Here is a 21,808-nt window from a genome sequence, read left to right on the forward strand (position 1 = left end):
TTTCCGATCATCGTCAATCATTTTCACGTATTCTTCCTATGGGCGAACTACAATATTAACATTGTTATTAATACTGTTTGCTCGATAGAACGTACAACAAGGAATATAAAAATTACTAACGCACAAATAATTGATGTAATCGTTCGAGTTAAAAATTTTACTGTGTTCATAAAATTCATTATTCAGATTTTGTCATGGCTTGGAAAAGTAACGATAGACACAAAAAATTGTTGTTCATAATTGACACTCACAGTTGCATGGTATATAACGTTGCCGGTCTATGCATATAACGATGAAAAAATATACAACTTCTATTAACGGTGATAGTTTATTAGGGTGAAAAGTTGTATCCAATTAATTAGATTTTCTTTAGATATTCGATGTAAGTCCGTGATGCAAAGTTTGCCAAGGAGTTTTCTCGCAGCCTCGTTTCCGTGCATGGAACGTAACCATAAAACGAACGATATACCGTAGCTTTCATGGTGTGATCGATACGAGATATCGCGTGTTTTTTTCAGCGACAACTTGTACATTTCTCAGTGGATTTAAAGTGTCGTCAAGATTGAAAGTCACCGTTGACCCAACCCTCTCTGTAATCTAACGCTCGGATGTTAAAATTGTAAGAAAAAGTTTGCTCAACTTCATAATTTACATTTTAATTCGCGCGCAACACGAGGAAATAAAAGACGATTGGAATTCAACTGTAAGTACACGTTATTTTGTAATTTAGATGATTATTATTATTATTATGAACGATTGAAAAATATTAATTTTATTCAAAGTCATTTGTCGTCGAAATTCATAGTCCGAAAAAACATTGTTTCGTGGTTGTCAAATTTTTGGCCGCTTGAGGTATATCAGAGAAAACATTGTAGGAATAATTTAAGGATAAGTATAGAAAAATGAGGTCTGAAATTTAAAAGGATGGTGAGACCTAGAGGAAATATGAAGATCAGTATGGATGAGATTGACAAGATTAGAAGGAGAACCAGTGCAAAGGGACATATAGATGAGGTAGTGTTGAGTCGACTAGACTTTTCAAAGAGGGAAGAGACACGATCATATTTACGAGCACTCTAAGCGAATCGAAAGCACGAAGTTTCATCACGGTATACACAGAAGGCAAGGTGAGAGTATAGACAGGGATCGTGGTACAGCGTCGGAAAAATCGAAGAGAGAACCGAAGAAATAGATAATCGGAAATATTAAAGTGCTCGAGGTAAATAAGATACTGTCTATATCAATAACATGGACAATAGCTAAAACTAACGATTTCTTTCTTCGATTTTAAATTATTCGAGTACGTCGATGTAAAAGATACGAAGAAAGATACGATCGGAAGATATTGCACAGAACGATGAAAATGAAGACGATAACACGAATTATTTCCCCAGCCTTGGAAACTTCACCCTTCATCTACGAGAAGGAAATGAATATATCCGTTTCTCGAAGAGGAAGAATGTTCGATAAATTAATTACAATTAAGCCTGATGGGTGGATCTAAGCGGGAAATACCAAAGAAAAGAGCAACAGTTGTTAGTTCCAAATCGTGTGATAGGATGGCGCTGAGAAATTTCAGACCTAACTTCTATTCCATTATTGATCTACTCGCAACACATCCCAAGAACCTCCCCTTAAAGAATTTCACGAAGAACTTTGAATTTCCGCTTCGTTTCTCGAAGGATTTTTTTTTTCTAGACTTAATTCTAGCGGTGTTCGTCCGTTCTTATTTCTACGTACGGCGTATAAACGAACATTTTTAAATTTCCCGGCATTTCTTCGCCTTCTCTGAAATTCCAGTGTATTCTGCCACGAACGTTTTTCGCGGAAAATTCCGAATCATTTTACCTCTGTGTTGAATTCTCTTTTCGGAAGATATCGTATGATTAATATTTTTCATGGGTTCGCAACGTTGGCATTTCAAATGGAAATCCATCGCGAAATTTTTTAATTTAAAACTGCAGATATCCGTGATTTATTTTCACGCTTAACGGGAGTATTAGCTCGACATCTGTTGTTTCCGCTTTTTCATCGAGTTAGTCGAAGGAAATTCCATTAGATTGGACAGCTTCCTCCGAACGAATAAATATTTTACCGAAAATCTTTAAACGATTGTGTACGAGGTACGGATGTGGTTAAAGATATAATAAAAAATCTAAGAAAGAACTTTGCGACGCGATTACTTTTTTACATCTGTTTCTTCGACGAGCTTGCCAGTCGCTATACTGTGCATTTAATCGCGTTTACAGTTTACGAGAAATGTTTTTTCGCAACTTTTCTTTTCGGACACAGTTTAGAGGTTGCACAACTTTTAGCCAACGTTTGCCACAGAATCTTGTCGCGAAAAGGAATACGGTGAACGATTCCTCTCTATAAATTTCTGTCAAATGTTTAATAACCGTTTAACGAAAAAGGAAACGGGATTAACGACTATCATAGGTATAACTTCTATCGTTAACGCTTCTCCCTTTTAATCGTAATCGGTTACGATATTTCTCTAAATCGTGTTTATCGTACCGGTGTCTATGAGTAACGAGTACATTGGAATTACCTGTTTGCATCGTCCAATTGGACGGTACAGTCCAGAAAGCGTGTCGATCGTAAAGATCTCTTGTTAGATTCGAGTAAAATATAATGCTTATAACGTTAACTTTTAACTGATTTGGAAAATGCATTTCGTGCTATTACGCGTATTACGGTAACACGTTATTTAAGTATTGCGCACACGAAGCTTATCAACTAAACGAGCGTATACAACTTTCGTTATCAACCGCAAACGATCTTTCGCTTTCTCGAAGGCAGCTAGAATTCAATTCAAACAGGTTTCGGAGCCACAGTTACCAAACGGTGCAATGTATTACGATTTCTACGATTTTTAACGTTATCCGAATTTTACAGGTAACAGTATCCGAGGTTGTCGAGAAACCGATACATCATCGGGATGTTCACAGATTCTAGCGGACGCTATTTTTTGAATTTGTACACTTCAGCTGCGTTTAACGTTCGAAGAATTCTCGTTCCTCGATATATAGTATTTGTGGACGCGAACGGTTGCTGAGATTAGAGACGATTGTTTTGTAAACGAAAATCTCGAGAGTCGGTAATGTTTGGTAGAAAGCGTGTCTGGCAAATAACTTGAAAGTTATTGCGCACACTCTGTTGTTACGATTCGACATACTCCGTCAGGCGTAATCGAGAACAAATTAATTTTACGACCGTACATGTCCCGACGTGGTTAGAAGGAATGTGCAAGGTAAGTCGTTATCGGCGAAACCACCGAGAAAGGGGTATTATTCGCGAGAAAATGAATCGAAATTGTAGAATGTAGTTTCTTAGGCCTACATTTCCGAGAAAACGTAACTAAAACTTGTCGTTGAACGCGCATCTCTCTGTACGAATCTCTCTGTACGGTACGACTCGTATGATTTGTTACGGTCGTTTTCAATGTTCTATTTACCAGCAGTTTGAACCATTACTCTCTATTAACTCGTCGCGGCTTGGAGCTGCGCTTAACGAATATACACGGTGACGGTGTTTGCATCGCAAGCATGCGTGGTAACGCATTTGCTACAAGTAGCTAACGATACTCGAATCGGCGTTATCTCGTAAAGTAGAGAGGCTCAAAGACGGTGGCGTACAGGAGGATTAGATGTCAAGCGCCTAACAAGAAATTCTGTATACTGTTGGAGACTAACACCTTAAGAGTCTGGACACATCGAGGAAGGTACATACGCGATCGAACTTGTGCAGCCACTTAACGAGCGTCGAAAGCACATTTAGTGGCTTGTGCCTCGAAGAGCGTCACTTTACATTCCACTTGATCGTAGTTCGAGCAGTTCGCTAAATCTATTGTCTTCGCGATACGGTAACATCTCGGGTAACGATGAAATTTGTTTCTCGGATTCGCGATCAGGAATCGCCATTTGTAAGAATAGATACAAAAATAAAGTCTACCCGGTGAAACGTCGTCCCTCGTCCTTTTTTATTCATCGTGCATCCAAATATTGCTCTCCGTGTTACTGTAACTCGCTCCGCCCACGATTCGCTTCTTTCTTTCTCTCTTCCGTTGTTCGTGCACCGTTGTTAAGGGTTAGCGCGAGAACATTACGTAGCCGTATCTCGTGTTTGGGATCTTACTCGAGTACGGGGAAACGCGACGGAATTATCGTGCATGGGGAAGTCGAGAACGTTCAACTCGACCGTGACTCCGTTTCTCTTGACGCGCATGCCGGTTATCCGAACAATTCGCCGATATCGAGAGAAAATCCATGGGAGGAATAGACATACGTGACCGATTACACCGAGGGAATGCAGAGCGAAAGGAGCGAGGGTGAAGCGGTGGATGGCTGTGCCGATGACGCGCGATACACCACGATGCGAAGGCACGAGAGCCACGAGAGCCACGAGAGCCACGAGAGCGACGAAAGGCGCGGGAGGCGCGGGAGGCGCGGGAGGCGCCTGCGCCGATTCTCCAGGATGCTAGGAACGGGTAGGACGGTCAGGAAGGACTCGGGGGGTTGTTCGAGGCGCGAACACGAGCCAGTCCGAGGCTGCGTATTGCTCGACTCGTGCGCGCTCGACCTCGGTCTCGCGGACACGACATTTCTCGAGATACTCACTGAAAACCTCTCCGCACCGGAACAATCGTTCCCCGATCACCGGCCATCCGGACGCTCGCGCGTACTCGTGCACACGCTCGATAATTCTCCGAATCGAACTCGTTTCCTTTGGCTCCGAGTTCGGACTCGCGAGTCCTTTTCAAACGAGAGCTAGAAAATCGCGAGCGTTCCGTCTCGCTCGCTCTCGGCTCTCGTGCGGGCAAAGATGACCGAAGAACGGGACAAACTCCCCGGTGCATCGTGCTCGTTCGGATCTCCTGGAACACCGGGAGTCAACCAGGGTTGAAATTTCTCCAGAAGGTAGCGTCCGAGATAGCGAACCAGCCGACAGAGAATGGCGCTCGTCGTTATCGTCAAGAACTTTCAAGGACTCAAGTACAAAGGCGAGAAGGTCGTCAAGGTAGACTTCCGTGGTAAGTGTCGAAGCGTTCCTTTCGATTCTCCTAGAATTAAAAACATCGACACGCGTGACCAGTTAGACCTAACCGTGACACGATCGAGGAGCCACGCCGCTTCGTCGACGATTACTCGAAGAAGCTTTCGAGACTCGCGAAGCCAATTAAACGTCAAGAGCCGGCTCGCGCGACACACCGCGAACGACCATTTATGATACAAGTCGTTGATCATTTAGCGAGATTTCGTTGCATCGTTGCAATTCCTCGAGCGTACAATGCTCACGTATCGCGTGCAATATCGAGATGGTCTTCCATTCGATGCGGTCCCATGGTACGATTCGCAAAATAGAACGTGTCCATTTACGAAATTACAAAAAGTGCGTCCTCGGTGATTGTTCGTCTACTGTTTCTCGTAGACGAGATTCGCGTATTTTATCGTAATTAAAATTCATACGCTCGCGAAACGTATACCGTAACAACGCACGCAGTTTTAAATACGTTCCGTAGGAATAGAAAACGCGTATTAAAATATCCGTACTTGGATCGAGATATTGTGCACGAATAACCGCGCGAACTGTGTTATTTCGTTATCGCGAACGCAAGGAAATGCAGGCGCGAAAAATTTTAGCGATTTCGAGAAGCGTTCATACGAAATCTCAAGTTTGACAAATTAGAAGGTAAACGTTGATACAATTAGGTACCAACGCTGTACAAAGTAAGTTGAATAAGCGATTTGAGATCAAAATAAGCATGGAACGAGACTTAAGTAATTAACATGGCTTGCAAATTACCGGGTTCTTTAATTACCGGTCGTTCTGTACAATTTTCAATCGAAACCGGTAATTCACAGCTATTTCTTTTTTACTTCCAATGAAGCTACCAATATTGGAAATAATGTCGAGAATCACGAGAAAATATAATATTACATAAAATATATACATAAAATTGAATTCTAAATATAAACAATATAAAAGATACCAAATAGACGAAGATCAATGCTTTTATCTAAAAACAAAAACAATTGCTTATTTTTCTACTCGTTTTACTAAATATGCGCATGAAAAAACAATTTGTCGAGATTATAAATGAACCTTATCGCGGAGGAAACTCTCTCAACTGGTCAATAGGAAATTGTGCACTATTTGCATACACTATTTCCCTCTTGTTTTTTCTTCTCGGTGATACTTTACTTTTGATTTATCGCAGTGATCGTTGTGCAGTAACGCAACGTAAATAATCGAATACGATGTCGGATAACAAACATCGATCCAAACTAGCGTATTTAAGTACGATCTCACGTATCACACTCATCAGAGATGTGTATTTGCACGACAAATACATTTTCTATTATTTCCCGACGGTTAAACCGACACTATTAATACGTGTGTTACGTTCTAAGCATTATTAATACAACGTATCACCGGTAATAAATTTTAAAGGAAATTCTTGCCTATTATCGGTTTTGCAATTTTTAATTAGCGGTAAGAATTTCAAGGAATTTCTCTGCATTTATCGCGATCCTTGGTAATTATCGAAGTAACGCGGGACCGTCAACCCGTTGAAGTTTGAATCAATTATTCGATCGATACGGAGAAAGAACACGACACTAGTCGCATTTGCGTGTATAATGACCAGAAGTTTTTGCGCGATAAAAATATCTTTTCGTATCGAGCTTTCACGTTATTTGGCGTGTAAAAAAGGCGGATTTCGATGGACGGAAAGTCATACTTGTTATTCTCCAATTTTCGGACGTATATTGCCCTGTATTTTCGTTTGCGCAAAGTTAATCGGAATTGTCGATTAAAATTAACTCTCTCGTAAATAAATGTTTCTATCCGAAACAGTTATCCGTTGTAGCATTATCGCGCGTAATCAGCGCGGGGTTTTTGATATTTAACTTTTACCGAATGCGACACTCGGGTCGTGCTTAAAAGTCGCATCACGCGTAAAATGCGATATTTTACAATTACGTGCTTCTAATGTTTATTTCTCTCTAATATACATTTTTTTTAAATTTAAAACGCACTGGTCGTCGAGTAGATATCGTTACTGTGTCCCTGGTGCCCGTTTCGAATCTTTTTCATAATTTACTTCGTTTTAACCGCGAAGCATTGTTTCGATTTAAAAATGGTTGAACTTTAAAATTTATCCTACGCGTCCAAAAAATTCAAATGCAAACACCATTTACTATTTGCGACATACTTCGTACGTACTATATTTCTTTTTAACGTTCTTACTTGCGAGGGTAAGTCACTCGAGTCCGTGACATCGATTTTTTATTTTTTTTCCTTTAAATATTCATACGAATGCATACGAAAGTACGAATGTCACGGCTTAAAAGGAAAAATGTAATGTCATGCACATTTGAATGATGCTGCGCACACGGTAACATTATTTTCATTCATAAACGAGTGACCCGATGCTCGAAGCAAAGTACAGATAAGTTCTTTGAAATTGCATTTCCCTCATTGGGGCTGTTGCTCGCTATTTATAATTTTAAGATCTATAGATCGATCTGGAGTGAAATTGTATTAAAGTTTCAACTCAGTTTCGAAAGTCACTAACTTTCACGTGCGTGAACAAAAATTCGAGTTCGATTAATTTATTCGTCTTTATTTATCTCTGTAATACGTCATATCGAAATTATAATCATAGACAAAGTGACGTTAAGGCTAAACTTATATTGCCTGTAGCGTGAAAATAAAACGAAACACCAATTTCGGTAAACAAGTATTTCCAATAATTAAGGTTAAATTCTTAATTTTATACACAACGATATATATCCGCTTGTAGTGTAGAATAGGGACGTTTATAAATGTGTTCTGCATATGTATGTGTTATATATAAATAATGAATTATTTTTAATGCCAGAAGTACTATAAAGTAGTGAATAGTAATGATAATAATAGTGCAATGAAATAATAATAATAAAATGTATAGGAAATAGACGGTATAATGGACAAGGAAACTAGGAAAAGTAAATAAAAGTAACGAATCGGTTGTAACAATTTCCTTCGGCAGAAATTTTCTTTCTCCGTTGAGTAAATTTCACTTGTTATTTATTTTGTATCCACAGCTGCGTAGTTTTCTATCGAAATATTAATTTCATACGTAACTACGGCAGCCAACCGCGAATACTGTTAAAATCGTAACGCGATGTGAGTTGAATTAATTATAACGCTTGACTATTTTAATACACGACCGCGTTCAGATAGCATCTGTATTTGCATTTCAAACAATTACCTCCATAAAACGGCAATCGTATTTCAGGGTAAAAAGTATTAAAGGGTTCTATTTAAAGGCGGATACACATCGACGGTAATATCTCTTTCTTTTTATCGCTGTACGATTTCATTCGAAATAATAAGTGAAAATCAGTTTCAACTTCTACAATGAAATGGAAACTGCAACGGTGTTCTAAAAGTTTAAACGATAAAGCGTATCTACTGTATAACAAATTTCTGGCTTCGTAACGTTTCATTAACTCTCTTCGCATCGAGGTGCTAAGATATTAATTTTACTTTAACGCGCGTCACGTATTTTCATCGTTACGACTCACTTCCTCGACTATTCTTTAAACTCCCTTTCGCTACGAAGAGTTCGTAGATAAATGGAGAAGCACGCGTAGGATTTATCGAATGTCATTTCGGTGCATCTCTCGTTTATTTCGAACAGTCTTTCTCTTTCGATCTTACATTTACTTCTGAACTCTTCTCTTCTCCGGCAGAAGTTCGTTAGACCGATGCTTCCGTGACTTTATTATTCACTTTAAAACAAACACTTGGTTATAGCAAACGCGAAGCGACGATACGAGAAATAGAATAACTAAAACAGTGGAATGATTTACCTCGCAATGGCCTTGAGCAGTTAAAATATTTGATAGCTACCTTAATATCGTCTGAAATTTCGGCGACCACGGTTACAGCGCCGCATTCAATCTGTGCCTACCAAAAGTCATTATTTTATTACGTATCAATACGTTAAAAGGTTTTCTAGAAAATCTCTATTTAAAAAAAAGGTATCCTCGAACATTTGTTAAACGCTATCTACCGTATCGCAACGAACACAGAGAGCAGTACAAATATAATTGCTTCAGACATTGATTTCCACTTGAATTACAGTTGCGGGCGTTCTGTTGCCGTTCGTACGGATACCCGTGAGATACAATTAATTGACATTTTGCGGATTGTTAAACTGTTTCCATTATCTGTCATTCGTAAAACAATGTTGTTTCGTTATCGTGTTTAACCGAGCGATTTGATAGTCTCCGAATTCTATAATTTTTGTTACGGTAAGTACATTCAGAACCCTCTGATTACGTTCGACCGTTGCAAGAAAAATACTCGGGTCGAAACTTTATATGAAAGTTTTATATTCTAATCTCAAGACTGCGTAACTTTCAACCGTTTACTTTCTAATTTTTGTTTAGTAAAAATCTGTTTCGACATTGCTATTTTTCTTTCATTTAAATAATATTGCAGACATCTGGAAACGTAAATATACACTAACGTAACATCCAGGTTTGTATACCGAGTAAATCTTCTTTTCGGAATTGAATTTCCTTCGATTTTCCTTTTATTGAATAAAGCTGGCCATTTTATTTCGGATTTCTATATTGCTATAGCACTAGAAGTATACAACTTTTTGTATACCCTACCCAAAGACACTCGTCAGGATTTTTTCTGAATACTCGGGTTTGCTTATTTTCTGGAGGATTTTCCTGGATTTAGCGACTGTTTTCTGTCTATGGTTTAGCACATAATATCCACGTTTCATTTTCTGTCACAGTTCGGTCCATAAATGGCTCGTACTTTAAACGGAAGAGGAGAGAAAGGCAGATGTTGAGGCTTTGGTGAAATCTTTTGTAAACAATTTATGCAGTATCCATTTTCTCAACTTACTCGTGTTTTTAAGAGGTTTCGTGTGACGGCGAATCGCGAACGGTTTAAATTTAACGAATTACCTTTCTGTGAAATTATTTAGCAAATAACGTTAAAGCACAATGTTAATAATTAATTTATTTTCATGGAGTTAAAACTTGTTTATATTCCAATTAATACATGTTTGCTTATCACTTTTTAAATACATTATATGTTAATAAATAGAAATATTTACGAACTGTTTGTATTTTAAATGCCTATTTTGTTTTATAGATGCATAAGAAAAGTGTACGACGATATCTTTAAGCATTTCAGTGTACGGGGTTACTTTGTGTAACAAAAAACTTTTAACTCGTAACATTCGATGAAATGTCAACGTCTAAAAATACGAAAGATGAACGTTAATCGTTCGACTGGCCAGGAGAATGGAAACATCGGTAAACTAAGCCGTTAAGTCAACGTTGATTATCACGCTCGAGTGCAGATGCGCGACTTGAAATATTTAACGAAGCGTAAGTATCTGGAGGGTGCAACTGCAAAGGCTGCCGATAGGTTAAACGAACCAGCTCGCTGGTCATCTCGCGGGATTGCATAAATTATAAACATAAAGGAAAATTCGAACAGGGGAAGATGATGACAGCTAATCTTTAGGGTGGATTCACAATTCGATTTCGAACGGTCTAGACGAGACTTCGAACTTGTGAAAAAGTAAGAATTGCAACGAGCATCGCTGCACCGATCGTAGTATAATAGTGCTTCGTGCAATGTTCTTAAACCGTGAAATTCGAATCGTCGATTGTCAATATGCGAAGCACGGGTAGAGAATCTTTTGTCACGACTGGTCCAACTCAAACGAACTGACCGCTTCAAGAGGACAATGAAAGGGATACAATGGGTCGAAGTTTAGTCAGTCAGGGTTTGTTTCTATGGCTGTAGTCCACTGGAGCCCTCGGTCACTCGAGCTAAAGAAACATATACTGGTAAAGATGACCTTTCGAATATTATTTCGATACTTCCATCAGGAGCGAAATAATTAAAGTTCGAAAGGATACGAATTGGACGAGCGATAGTCTTCGGGGATGATTTGGAGTACAAACACGAGATAACACAATGCAAGAGAATTTTGAACAGTTCACGTTGGTGTTTTACCACGGCGTCAGCGAGATAGAACCTGCTGTTGGTAACTGACGAGAATGGTCCTTGCAGGGTATCATAATGCTAAGGGAAACGTACCAGTGTCTCCTAGACTCCAGAATCATCGGACGAGGTCCATTGGAAGGCACGAAGTACCGGTTTATTTTGCGAATATCTGCAAACGTGTTGACGTTAGAAGCGTGGACACAGTTAAGATGCTGCGCAAACGATACTTGTTATTATACTTCAAGTGTGGACCCCCCTTCAACCAGAAGTCCAGGCCTTAGGGGTTTAATGCTTATTTAATCATGCCTGCCCTAGTTCATGAAAACCGAGTGCTTGCGTGACATAATGTTGTGCGAGCTGTGTTCTTGCCCGAACGCTTTTAAATGTTACGATGCTTTTCAGGTTTATTTGATAAGCACGCACGACCAGTAACCAGATGCGTATCATGGAAATAAATAAATTTTTTATCTGTAATCGTAAACGTCACCGGGATAATCGTCGTTTTTTAACACCCCGCGGGGTTACATGCTTAACGCGCAAACACATCTCAAAGTGTAACTTTGAACAGATTAGGTCGATGAAGACACTTTTAAGTTCAACGGTAGGTACTTGAAAAGTTTGAAAAAAGTTTAGTTTTTATCAGTAAACTCGAAAAGTTTAGTATTTATCGAATTTAGATATTTATGTATATTCACAATACATAAAATATACAACCATATTGGCCATATCTCACCGTTTATGGAATATAAAGTTATAGGACAACAACAAAATGTTCTTTCCTTCCTACAAAGTTTAACAAGGTTCGAGGAATCAAAGAAAGATATAAATTCTAATATTTCTTCATATTCGAGGCATTCATTTCTTTCAAGGAGGTCAGAGTTATCCTATATGATGGATTAAAAACAAACACGAGATGATTACTTCGTTATTTACATAAAATTCTAGTAGAAACTTTCCACAAGGTAGCATAACATTATCGTTTATCGATACACGCAATTACAATGTTTACGTTCATTTAATACGCGTTAATACTATATGTACAGGATTGGCTCGCGGAAAATAATGCAAGCTATTTTTTCGAGAGCTGTCAAAAGTAACTACAAACGTCTAAATGGTTCACTATTTTACGATTCACTGAGGTCTGTTAAGTGACATATGGGGTACCCGAGTTGCTGCACCCTCGGAAGATTAAGTCGGATGGAATATAATAATTGTTATTATATTATAACCTCTTTATTATGTAAATAATGAAAGTGTAAGGGTGAGATACAGCCAAAGGCTGCTTTTAAACCAAATAAAAAGTTTGTTTGTCGAAATAAAGTCTCTTTAGCGGAGCTTGAATCGAATACCTTATGAAACAACTAAAAGTAGTTTACCTAAAAGTAGGTAATGAAATCTAAAATATAAAAAAAGAAGTTTGTCCCAGTCCTTAACAGGTCCTGAGAAACCACGATATCTTCTGTCGTTGGTGCTGTCGAGTACCTATGCGGATTGATACTTTGTTCCCTTTTATCTCGAGCAAATATTGTGTAGTCAGTTTGTAATTTTCTCGTTTACAAAGTATCGTACATACCGTAACAGAGACAAGCACTACGCGAATTTGCGAGATATAACTCTGGAACGAGAACGTCTGCTTCGGCGTAAATAAGCCCATCCCCCCTCCCCCCGATAGAAATTAACGTCAAGCCTGAGTTAAAATTCGAGCTTACCTGCTTGCCTTAGGCAGCGTTTGTTATTCACGAGAGAAAGTATGCGTAAGCCGTTTAATGTTTGTTGCAGGCTCTGCGGTACAATTTTACGGAGCGAAACATTTCGTTCTTAACAAAACACGCATGTAACGCCAAGATAAAAGTGGGAAAGAAAACGTACAAAAATACGAGGCTTTGAGATTTGACGCTAATTTATTAGCAATAGCACGATGAGTTTGAAGTTTGTTATTGCGTACGTTTCTCGTATTCGATTTCATATCATCGTATTGCAAACGCAACTAAATAGACATTTTTATTTCGTTGTCATACCTGAGTTCGTAGCAGAGCGCGAGGCTTGGTCGTAAATCAGCCACGATTGACGTTAGAAGCTCGAAACATTGCGATAGAGTCTAAAAGCTTTTCCAAGGTCTTTGTGCGTGAAATTATACGACTAGGAAAAGAATGTATTGGTCTACGATGTCGTTATTATCGATACACGGCTTTTACCATATCGAAAAGACTCGTAACACTTTAATCGTCATTGAGAATAATGTATTGAGAATTGTATTCTATGATACATATGATTAATGGCGTTCTTAAAAGAATGTAAAATATAAAATAAAATATCGAGTATGAAATAAAAATATTGTACTTTTATAAAATTCAAATAAGATGAATACGTTAACCTTGTGTGTTAAAAATACGAAGGAAATTTTTTAGCAGTGTCTATATGGAATTTGCAAAAAGTTGCACAGACCTAAATTTAGGTCTTGTAGCGAAATAAGAATTACACGATTCATAAAATACATAAAACGCGTGTAAGATTAAGATAAAATTTCTTATATTCCGTAGCATCTGCAATATGTATACAGCGAGTTTACCTTTGCGTCTGAAGATGACACGTAAAAGCTTTCTACAGATATCCATTAGGTATTCTAGAACATTTTTGAAATGTTACGTTGCCACACTGTTAGGAACTTTTCTTTCTTTATGACTATTATATAAATATCATTTCCACGTCTTAGAATCGTATTTCTCGGAAAGCTCTTCTTAAACAAGTGAACCCAGAATGCAAATTTAGTTATTAAACGAGATAATAGAAAAAAGCAAAGAATCAAAGAACGATTACTTTTTATTATCTGCGACCTACTTAGATTGTGCTATAGTATCGATTAATACTTGTCAAATTGTGATAATCTTACCTTGTTTGTGAAATATGTAAATTATTTTGTTCCCTAGGCCCTTTAACTTTGTAAGCAGGTCTTGGATCGCAACTCAAAGGTCAAAGCGCATAACTTCCAACTCGATAGTTTATTTGTTGATAAATGATAACTTTAATAATAACCTGTTAATAATTCTTTTGTTACAGGAGTTGCTCACTACTCGAAATGCCTCGAAGAAAATCCAGATCATATTGCAGTGAACGAAGTAAGTACAACTATTCTTAGCAAACTTACGAAGACACGATCATTTTGCAATTTTGCTTACTTGAAAAACTCTGAACATATTTGCGTACAAATATTTACTTGTATCACGTATACTTATTAACGTAACGAAATAATATAATTTGTTTAATTATGTAATATTGCTGGAAAGATTAACTTCAATAAGATTTCAAAGCATGCCGAATCGCAATTCATAATTGATTCCGATTGAAAGTCGACTTTGGAAAATTAGTACCCGATGTGAGTTGTTGTTATCGATAGACGTCTGTAATTGAACGCTTTTTCGTTTCATTTGTTAACGATACTAAATTTGTACTTTCTCAACTTAAGAAAAGACTATCGATCGATTAAGAAGAGTAAAAGAATAAACGTTCTAACTGTTTTAAGTTTTTACTTTTGTCAATTTTATACTTTCTCAATTTCCATTATATAAAAGTAATTCTAATTTAAATGGGTAATTTCTGCTTTAAATCATTATTAATTTTGCCTTTGTTTTCGTTAACGTTGGCACATCGCAATTACCGTGCATTTAATTGCTGTTTAAAGTGGACTGGTTCCCGAATAACTTCCATTCTTTCGGAATAAGTGGTCCCTGTTATAATAGACGCGTGGTCATTACCGTTTACAGTCTAATTTCAATATTTAAATATATATATTTAACAAGGTAGGCATAATTTAAATCTACACGCGTTTGCGCGTGCATTTTGCAGTTTTATTTCTTTGTTTTCTTTTTCGATTTTCATTGTTCCATTTAATCAGACATTTTATACACTTGCGACGAGTTGCAAATAAATGTATTTACTCGAATTTTCGTGCTTACACTTTTTGAATTCGCACGACAAAGTTAGGTTCGTAACGGGCAAACGAGTTGACGAAATTCTGTACGTACAAGTATATACTATATAATATACCTTGCACATCAACCACTTACCGCGACCTAGTTTTTCCCTCGATTAAAGCGAAGTTGTCGAAAACATTTTTGCAATTTAATGGTCATTATACGCAGCGAATGTCATGTTCCATCGATCCTTTTACTTTTCGGGATTACGTTCCCTTTTATGAGCTCTTTTATGTTTATATTTGTGGCGTTCTCTTTGTCCGCGAATATAAGAATTTAACGGATCGAAAAAAACGTCGCGAATAAATCGTTATACGTTTGTTTAATTTGTCATCTTTTATTGGAATAAAATTTTTTCATAATATACTCGGTAGTATGATCCACTTAAACTTGTTCATATGTTGCGTAAATATTTCTTTTTGGACCGTACAGCATGCATAACATCGACAGTTGCAATGGAAGCATTCAATTTTTAGAAAAGTTCGAACGCCCATACATTGTAGGCCATAATACGGATCAATTGGATTCTCGTTGCGACTTGTTACTTTGTATATTTTTTACGAAGAGAACTTTCATCGTCGTGGAAAAATTCAGGATACGACTTTTATGTTTGCGATAAAAATGCAGATGAGGCGACCGTTTGAATATCAACGGTAATGTGATCGTTAACATCACTATTTGTTGATAATATACATCCTACGTTGCCTTTCATAGGTAACCCGCTTGTCGTGTAGTTTCGTTCGACTTTTATGTCATGGCCAGAAGAAAAGTGCGTAATAATAGGATCGATGAACAAGCACGTTACCATAAATTGCATATAAAAGCATTTCAACTTTACACAGGTGTTTATATACGTATGTATCCTGCTAAAGACAGACCGCGTTAATATTTCCGCCACTTCGAATAGATGGGAACGTTGCTTACCAACGTATATTTGAAGGTGTATATACATTTCGTTTGTTCGACTGGAATCGAACCCCAATTTTATGCGGTGGAAGTCGCTCGAGTAATGAATTTTGAGAATAAAAGTAGCAAGGTACAATTATTCTAAAGCATCGTTAAACGCTGCTTACTATTCATTTACATTTTGGACATTATAGAGAGAACAACTATCCTCCAACTATCGACGCGTGCACGGACAAGGTTTTCAGAAAGCGTAAAAATTCAATTTGTTGGAAAGTTCAATATTTACATTATTAATTAGAAAATTGATTGAAACGAATGAAAGAAGGAAAAAGTGGATATCTCTCGGCCTCATTGTCGGATTTAATTCAATGAATTCCGAGTTAGCAAGTAAGATATATAGACTTCCATGTTAATTCTGCTTCGAAAGCTATTTCACGCTATCCAGCTTGATGACGTACAAGCGGCAATCCATTACACAGGTTCCTGCGTAAAGTAAGTTAAGTCCTACAACTACGCGCCGATAATGCGTTCAATTTTCTGATTGCTTGTAGCGTAATACATCGATAAACGATCGACATTCGTACGTTTAACCCTTAAATCGAGTGACGCAATGCTAATCTGTTTATCACGTTGCCAGAGGACTGGTTACTCGAACAATACAAGAACGCGTCAATTAAGCAGCATTTCCTTTATTCCTTTGTTTGCAAAATCTATCTATTTATATCGCTAATTGAATTATCATCGATACATTCAACGTTTTCGATAAAGTGTATTAGTTACGCGATTAAGTATTGTACGTTGTCCCAATGGCAGCTTTGATCGAAAAATAGTAATTATTCTTTCGTTACGTTTATGCCGCGGCAATCGTATAGCGATTAAGAATATTTTTGTTCCTTTTTATGAAATATTGGAAAAAGAATCCTCTCGAGCACAAAATACGAAATTTGATTTCAGGTATTCACTTGGAATTTGGGTGGACCGGTCGATGAAGCAGAAATATTGCAATTGGCGGTGGTATCGCGCGGAGTTCTAAGGAATGAAAAAGTGGTCGCTAAATATGGATTGGTCCTACAGGCGGTGGTGCGAGAAGGTCGAATCGTCGTCACGGACTCTTTGGTAGATCTGAACAACAAACCACTTCCGGTACGTTAAAACGCACACGTATTATCTATATTCGTGATAACAACTTCCGCCCATAATTCCGTTTGTCGAGCGTCACGGTTAATTTGCTGGTTTTAACGAGCCGAAATACACGCCAACGAAGACAACTGCTACTGAAAATAATTGCTTTCGGTTCTTTACTGGTCCGAGAAGTAAAATTGTTGCAAATAGTGCATATTCTAGCATTGCAATTACTAGAAATGTCTATATACAAGGTACTCGGCAACTGATGGTACAAATGATCGTTACTACGTCGCAGTAAGAATCGAAAATAAAAAATAATATTTTTCCGCACGAGACATTGTTTTCGAGGAGATCGACTTCGAAAGCTTGTAGGGAAAAAGAATGATCGGTTTTAGAAAGAATCGCGAGTCGTATGTGGTCAGACGTTTCGGTCAGCCATCGTAAGACAAAATAACTCGACACTGTCCACGTTCTACTTACTCGTATCTAGTATCCCAATCTCCTTAACTCGAGACTGATATTTCTCTTTTTCTACAATTGACTAAATCGAGATGATACACAAGAAGCAGCATTGTCCTTTTTTAAACAGCTTCTTTTACCGTTTTACTTTTGACGAAGTAAAATGAATATCGAAAGCCGTTTTACTCGGAAATAAAACTTGGTACGATAAAATTTGATTCTACTTGTACGTTTTCGATTTATTTTCTCGCGTAGAACGACCATATTAGAGTTTGTATCGTCAGTTACCGTACATGTATACACATGTATACACATACGTTTTAAGTATTCCAGAATCTCCCAACTAAAGATGTTCCTTTTCCAACTAGTACCGAATATGGTTATTTTGAAGCATTTTGCTTTTCAATTCTAAATATTCAACGTTCGAAGCTAGCCGCACGATGAATCCTCGAGCATTTGATTGGAAACTGATCGCAACGTGTGGAAAATCCATTTGGTATGCGTAGACCGTCGTTTGCTTCGAAATTCGATATAACCCTCCCGACGGAAGTTGCAGCTCGTACGCTGCGACGGAAATAATGGAGGACGAGCAACAGATGCTGATCGACATCAAGCAGAATATCGCGAACCTCGAGAGGAGCCTCGAGGAAGCGAACACCAGCTCCGTCGGTGGCAAACGGAGAGGCTCCTGGCAGAGTTCGGAGAAAACTTCGAAACGTGGCATTCTGCAAAGGGGTAGTTCGATGTTGACGTACGAGAAGTCACCCGATCGTAAGAGGTGAGACACTTTCGATAACCAGACGCCAGTTCTCCGATTGCATTTCATTTTCTTCCGTAAAATTCAATTCGTTTCGCTCCGTTCCCATTTTCTCTTTCGTTTCCCTTGGAAGAAACAAGAAACGTCAAGTATTATCGAAACAATCGAACCGAGGATACCGTTTCTTTCTTGGGAATCTTCGACACGAAGCGTCAATAGAAACACGATAAGAATACATTATGAACTATCGATGCACCCTGTTCCTTTACATTACGTCTGTAAAAAGGTCTCGTCGTTTTTATTATTCACCATTTGCAGTGTCTGTAATAGGAATAAGTTATGGTATCGATTTACGATACATTGTAACGTCTGCTCTATTTGAGACAGGGCGTGATTTTTTTATTCTATTTCATGGGATGGCAACTTGGGAGAATTTCAACGTAATTGGGTTAAAGCACGACGATGAATCGAGAATTTGACTCTCGAGGGGAAACATTTTTTCTTTATTGTCTACTTTTAAATGCGAGAATGGTAAGAATCGATTAAACGTAACGAGTGTGTTTATCCATGGAGTTTAAAAACGAAGAATCTATAGTCAACGCCTCGGCTCTGTGTCTTCGGAGTATGTGTGCACAAAGCAGGTAAACAGAAAGCAAGGAAACGAAAAAGGAACGAAGGACGATCGATCGGTCGATAGGGGAACATGCTTGTTTCCGTTCAGAGTTTCGTTACTCAAATGTCCATCGTTAATGTTAAGATCACAGCTGATAAGAACGAACAAAGTAACTGGATAGAAACACGGAAAAGAGTTTCTAAATCTAATTTTCAACATCTCCTATTACGATCGTTTTTATTATAGAAACAACGAATAGCGAGATCTTATCCTTCATTTTATGGTTATCCTTCCACACAATTCCCTCTCGCGGCGAGAATTTTGACGAAATGTTAGATTCTAGTCGGAGTATCTTTCAAATGTAGTGTCTGCGACCATGACGGTGTTTCCCTTAGATTTTTCAATTGCTTCGGCGGTTTTTCTCTCACGGATTAACAAATATTTACGCGTTACTGTATTTTATTTATACATACTTGTATCGATGCAGAGCAATGCCTGAAAACAAACGAATGAAAAAATGTTTTCTACGCAGTAGAACATCCACGTTGAAAAGTATGAGATCCTTTATGAAGTTGGGTAAACAACGACCGTCGAGAGCTCGGTCCTGCGACAACGGCTCGGATACCAGGGACTTGCTCGAAAGAAGAAATTCGAGTTGCGCAACATCTAACGAACCTTCGAGGACTAACTCGACGACTTCTTTGGAAACAAACGCATCCGATTACGATAGCCAAGCCAGCGTGAACGCCACGGAATCCAGGGATGCGATTGTCAAGCCAACGAGGAAACCGAAACCAAAGGTTCGATCGATCTTAATAATCGTGGGTGAAATAGAACATGGATCGAAGACGGGCGAAACTAGTGGGGGAAAAAGTCAATAAAATTTGTCCACGATTTTGCTCTCATTTTTCGTTTTTCCTTGCAAACTCGATAAAAAAAATTTCGTTCACCTCGTTAAGAATACTTCTCGAGTACTCGGCCCGATAAATTTCGATCGATGCAGTTTAAAATAAATTACTGGATAAACCGATGCCTTCCGTTTAAGTTCGCGGAGTACACGTGGAAAAACAATTGCCCGAAATATAACTTTACGTATATCGTAGAACGAAACTTTCGCGAAAAATTTTAAAATGAAATTTATTCGGTTCACGATGGAGTGGTAATTGAAAAAACAAATTTAAAAAAATGTAGAAAACGTGGTGCAGTTTGTATTTCTATTTTCATTAGCTGGAAGCGTGGAATGGACGTTAACAAACGTTGGCGAGCTTTTCGACGTTTTTGTTGATATTCACCGAGATCGCGTGGAAGAGTCGTTAACGTATTCCATGGGGATGTCGTTGAGTGGTGAAATTACAAATGGAAGAAACGGAGAACCTCCGAGAGAGAAATAAGTAAATTGCGCGACGAATTGCGCCATGAACTCGGCATGAGAATTAGCTCGTTCGTCTTCGACTCGAAGGGAATCGACTCCACCCGATACCGATTTTACAACACAGAATTTAAATTATATTCGCAACAAAATTACGATCATTTCTTTTATAATTGACATATTTAATCGAAATTGTGCTATAATTGGTTCACAACAAACGATTACCAGTAACACCTCTAAGACTGCTCTATGAGCTTTCTCGATCTGTTCAATTGCCAAATCCGGAACGAAACGTGGTAATACAATATTGTTCTTTGTTCCAAGACAAAGACACGAAACAAATATTTTTTTTTATTATATCGGAGACCTACATTAGGTAAGTGTTCCGGGTGTTCTTTGAATCTCCGAGAGATCCTGGATACCGGTGATCGTATTTTTAGCGAAATTGATCATAGTTAGTTCGAAAGTAAAGATATCGAATTCGAAAGTGAGAATTTATATTTACAGACTACGGACACGGGACAAACCGCCTTAAAGGCGCAGGATTATCAAGTTTGTATCACCATCATCGAAGCGAGACAATTGGCGGGTTTGAACATGGATCCGGTCGTTTGCGTGCAAGTCGGTGATCAACGGAAATACACCAGTGTCAAGGAATCCACAAATTGTCCATACTACAACGAAGTGAGCGTTTATTTCGAATAACTTTATCGATAGATTATCAAATTACAGGTAAAACCGGATCGACAAGATTGTTTACTTAAAGAGATCCTGCGTACGAAGAATGTTTGACGTTTAATTATCATCGAAACGTAATTGGATCGATTTCGCGAATTTTCTTCGACATTGACGAATGTAGCTTCTCGATTTCGATTCTCCGTTCCCGTTTATTTACCGTGCACGATATACTTCGACCAATCGTTAAAACACGAACAGACGTACAGTACTTGTTATCGTTTTTTATCGTACCAGTTTCTTGTTTTATCGACCGTTTATACGTACTTTACGCGGAACATACTACAGGATACGATTCTTTCCCCTTTACTATACACTTGTTCCATTGCTACGAACGAAATAATTAGTGCACGAATTATTTTCAGCGAAATAATTCCCGTATTGTTTTTTGTTCCAGTACTTTGTTTTTGACTTTCACATGCCGCCCGTAATGCTTTTCGACAAAATAATCATGCTCTCGGTAAGTCGATTCCAAAATTTCATTAATTTCCCAATGCTGCTCATTATAGAAGTTAGGAAGCCGATCGCTTCGTTAAGCATTTAGCAGATTTAGTCGATATTCTTTAATAAATATCGTAACGCGCCTCCAGTAAATTGCTAACCGCGCTTGACTCAATTGCAATGTTTTCGGTAGTCAAAAAATGGCTCGTAAATTTAATACAAGTCGGTCGTTGTATTTAGCGTCTCGATTAGAGTCGGGACAGGGTATTTTTACAATGCTATGGATATAAATTCACGTATCTGTGAATTTATTCTCAAATTATGGGAGAAACCGAACGGAAGACACAAATTCGAGCGATTCGCTAAAAATCTCGTAGCCAGTGGTTGTCGGTTACTCC

At 38.2% G+C, this 21,808-nt stretch overlaps 1 protein-coding gene across 8 annotated transcripts in view; it reads left to right on the forward strand.

Annotated features, from left to right (window-relative positions):
- Nucleotides 1-4,562: 4,562 nt before the first annotated feature.
- Nucleotides 4,563-21,808, forward strand: part of LOC143152916 (otoferlin) — a 30,998-nt gene continuing 13,752 nt past the window's right edge. For 6 of the 8 annotated variants that reach the window (XM_076323529.1, XM_076323533.1, XM_076323531.1 and 3 more), the window contains exons 1-7: nt 4,563-5,032; nt 14,092-14,150; nt 16,866-17,054; nt 18,002-18,273; nt 19,398-19,665; nt 20,742-20,918; nt 21,367-21,429. In XM_076323529.1, the coding sequence (XP_076179644.1) occupies nt 4,954-5,032; nt 14,092-14,150; nt 16,866-17,054; nt 18,002-18,273; nt 19,398-19,665; nt 20,742-20,918; nt 21,367-21,429 (1,107 nt within the window). In that variant the 5' untranslated portion in view covers nt 4,563-4,953. The remainder of the gene's footprint in view (nt 5,033-14,091; nt 14,151-16,865; nt 17,055-18,001; nt 18,274-19,397; nt 19,666-20,741; nt 20,919-21,366; nt 21,430-21,808) is intronic. The other 2 variants (XM_076323530.1, XM_076323535.1) reach the window with 1 other exon arrangement.

This window comes from Ptiloglossa arizonensis, chromosome 11 (assembly GCF_051014685.1).
Source record: "Ptiloglossa arizonensis isolate GNS036 chromosome 11, iyPtiAriz1_principal, whole genome shotgun sequence".
In the NCBI taxonomy this organism is placed as follows: domain Eukaryota; kingdom Metazoa; phylum Arthropoda; class Insecta; order Hymenoptera; family Colletidae; genus Ptiloglossa; species Ptiloglossa arizonensis.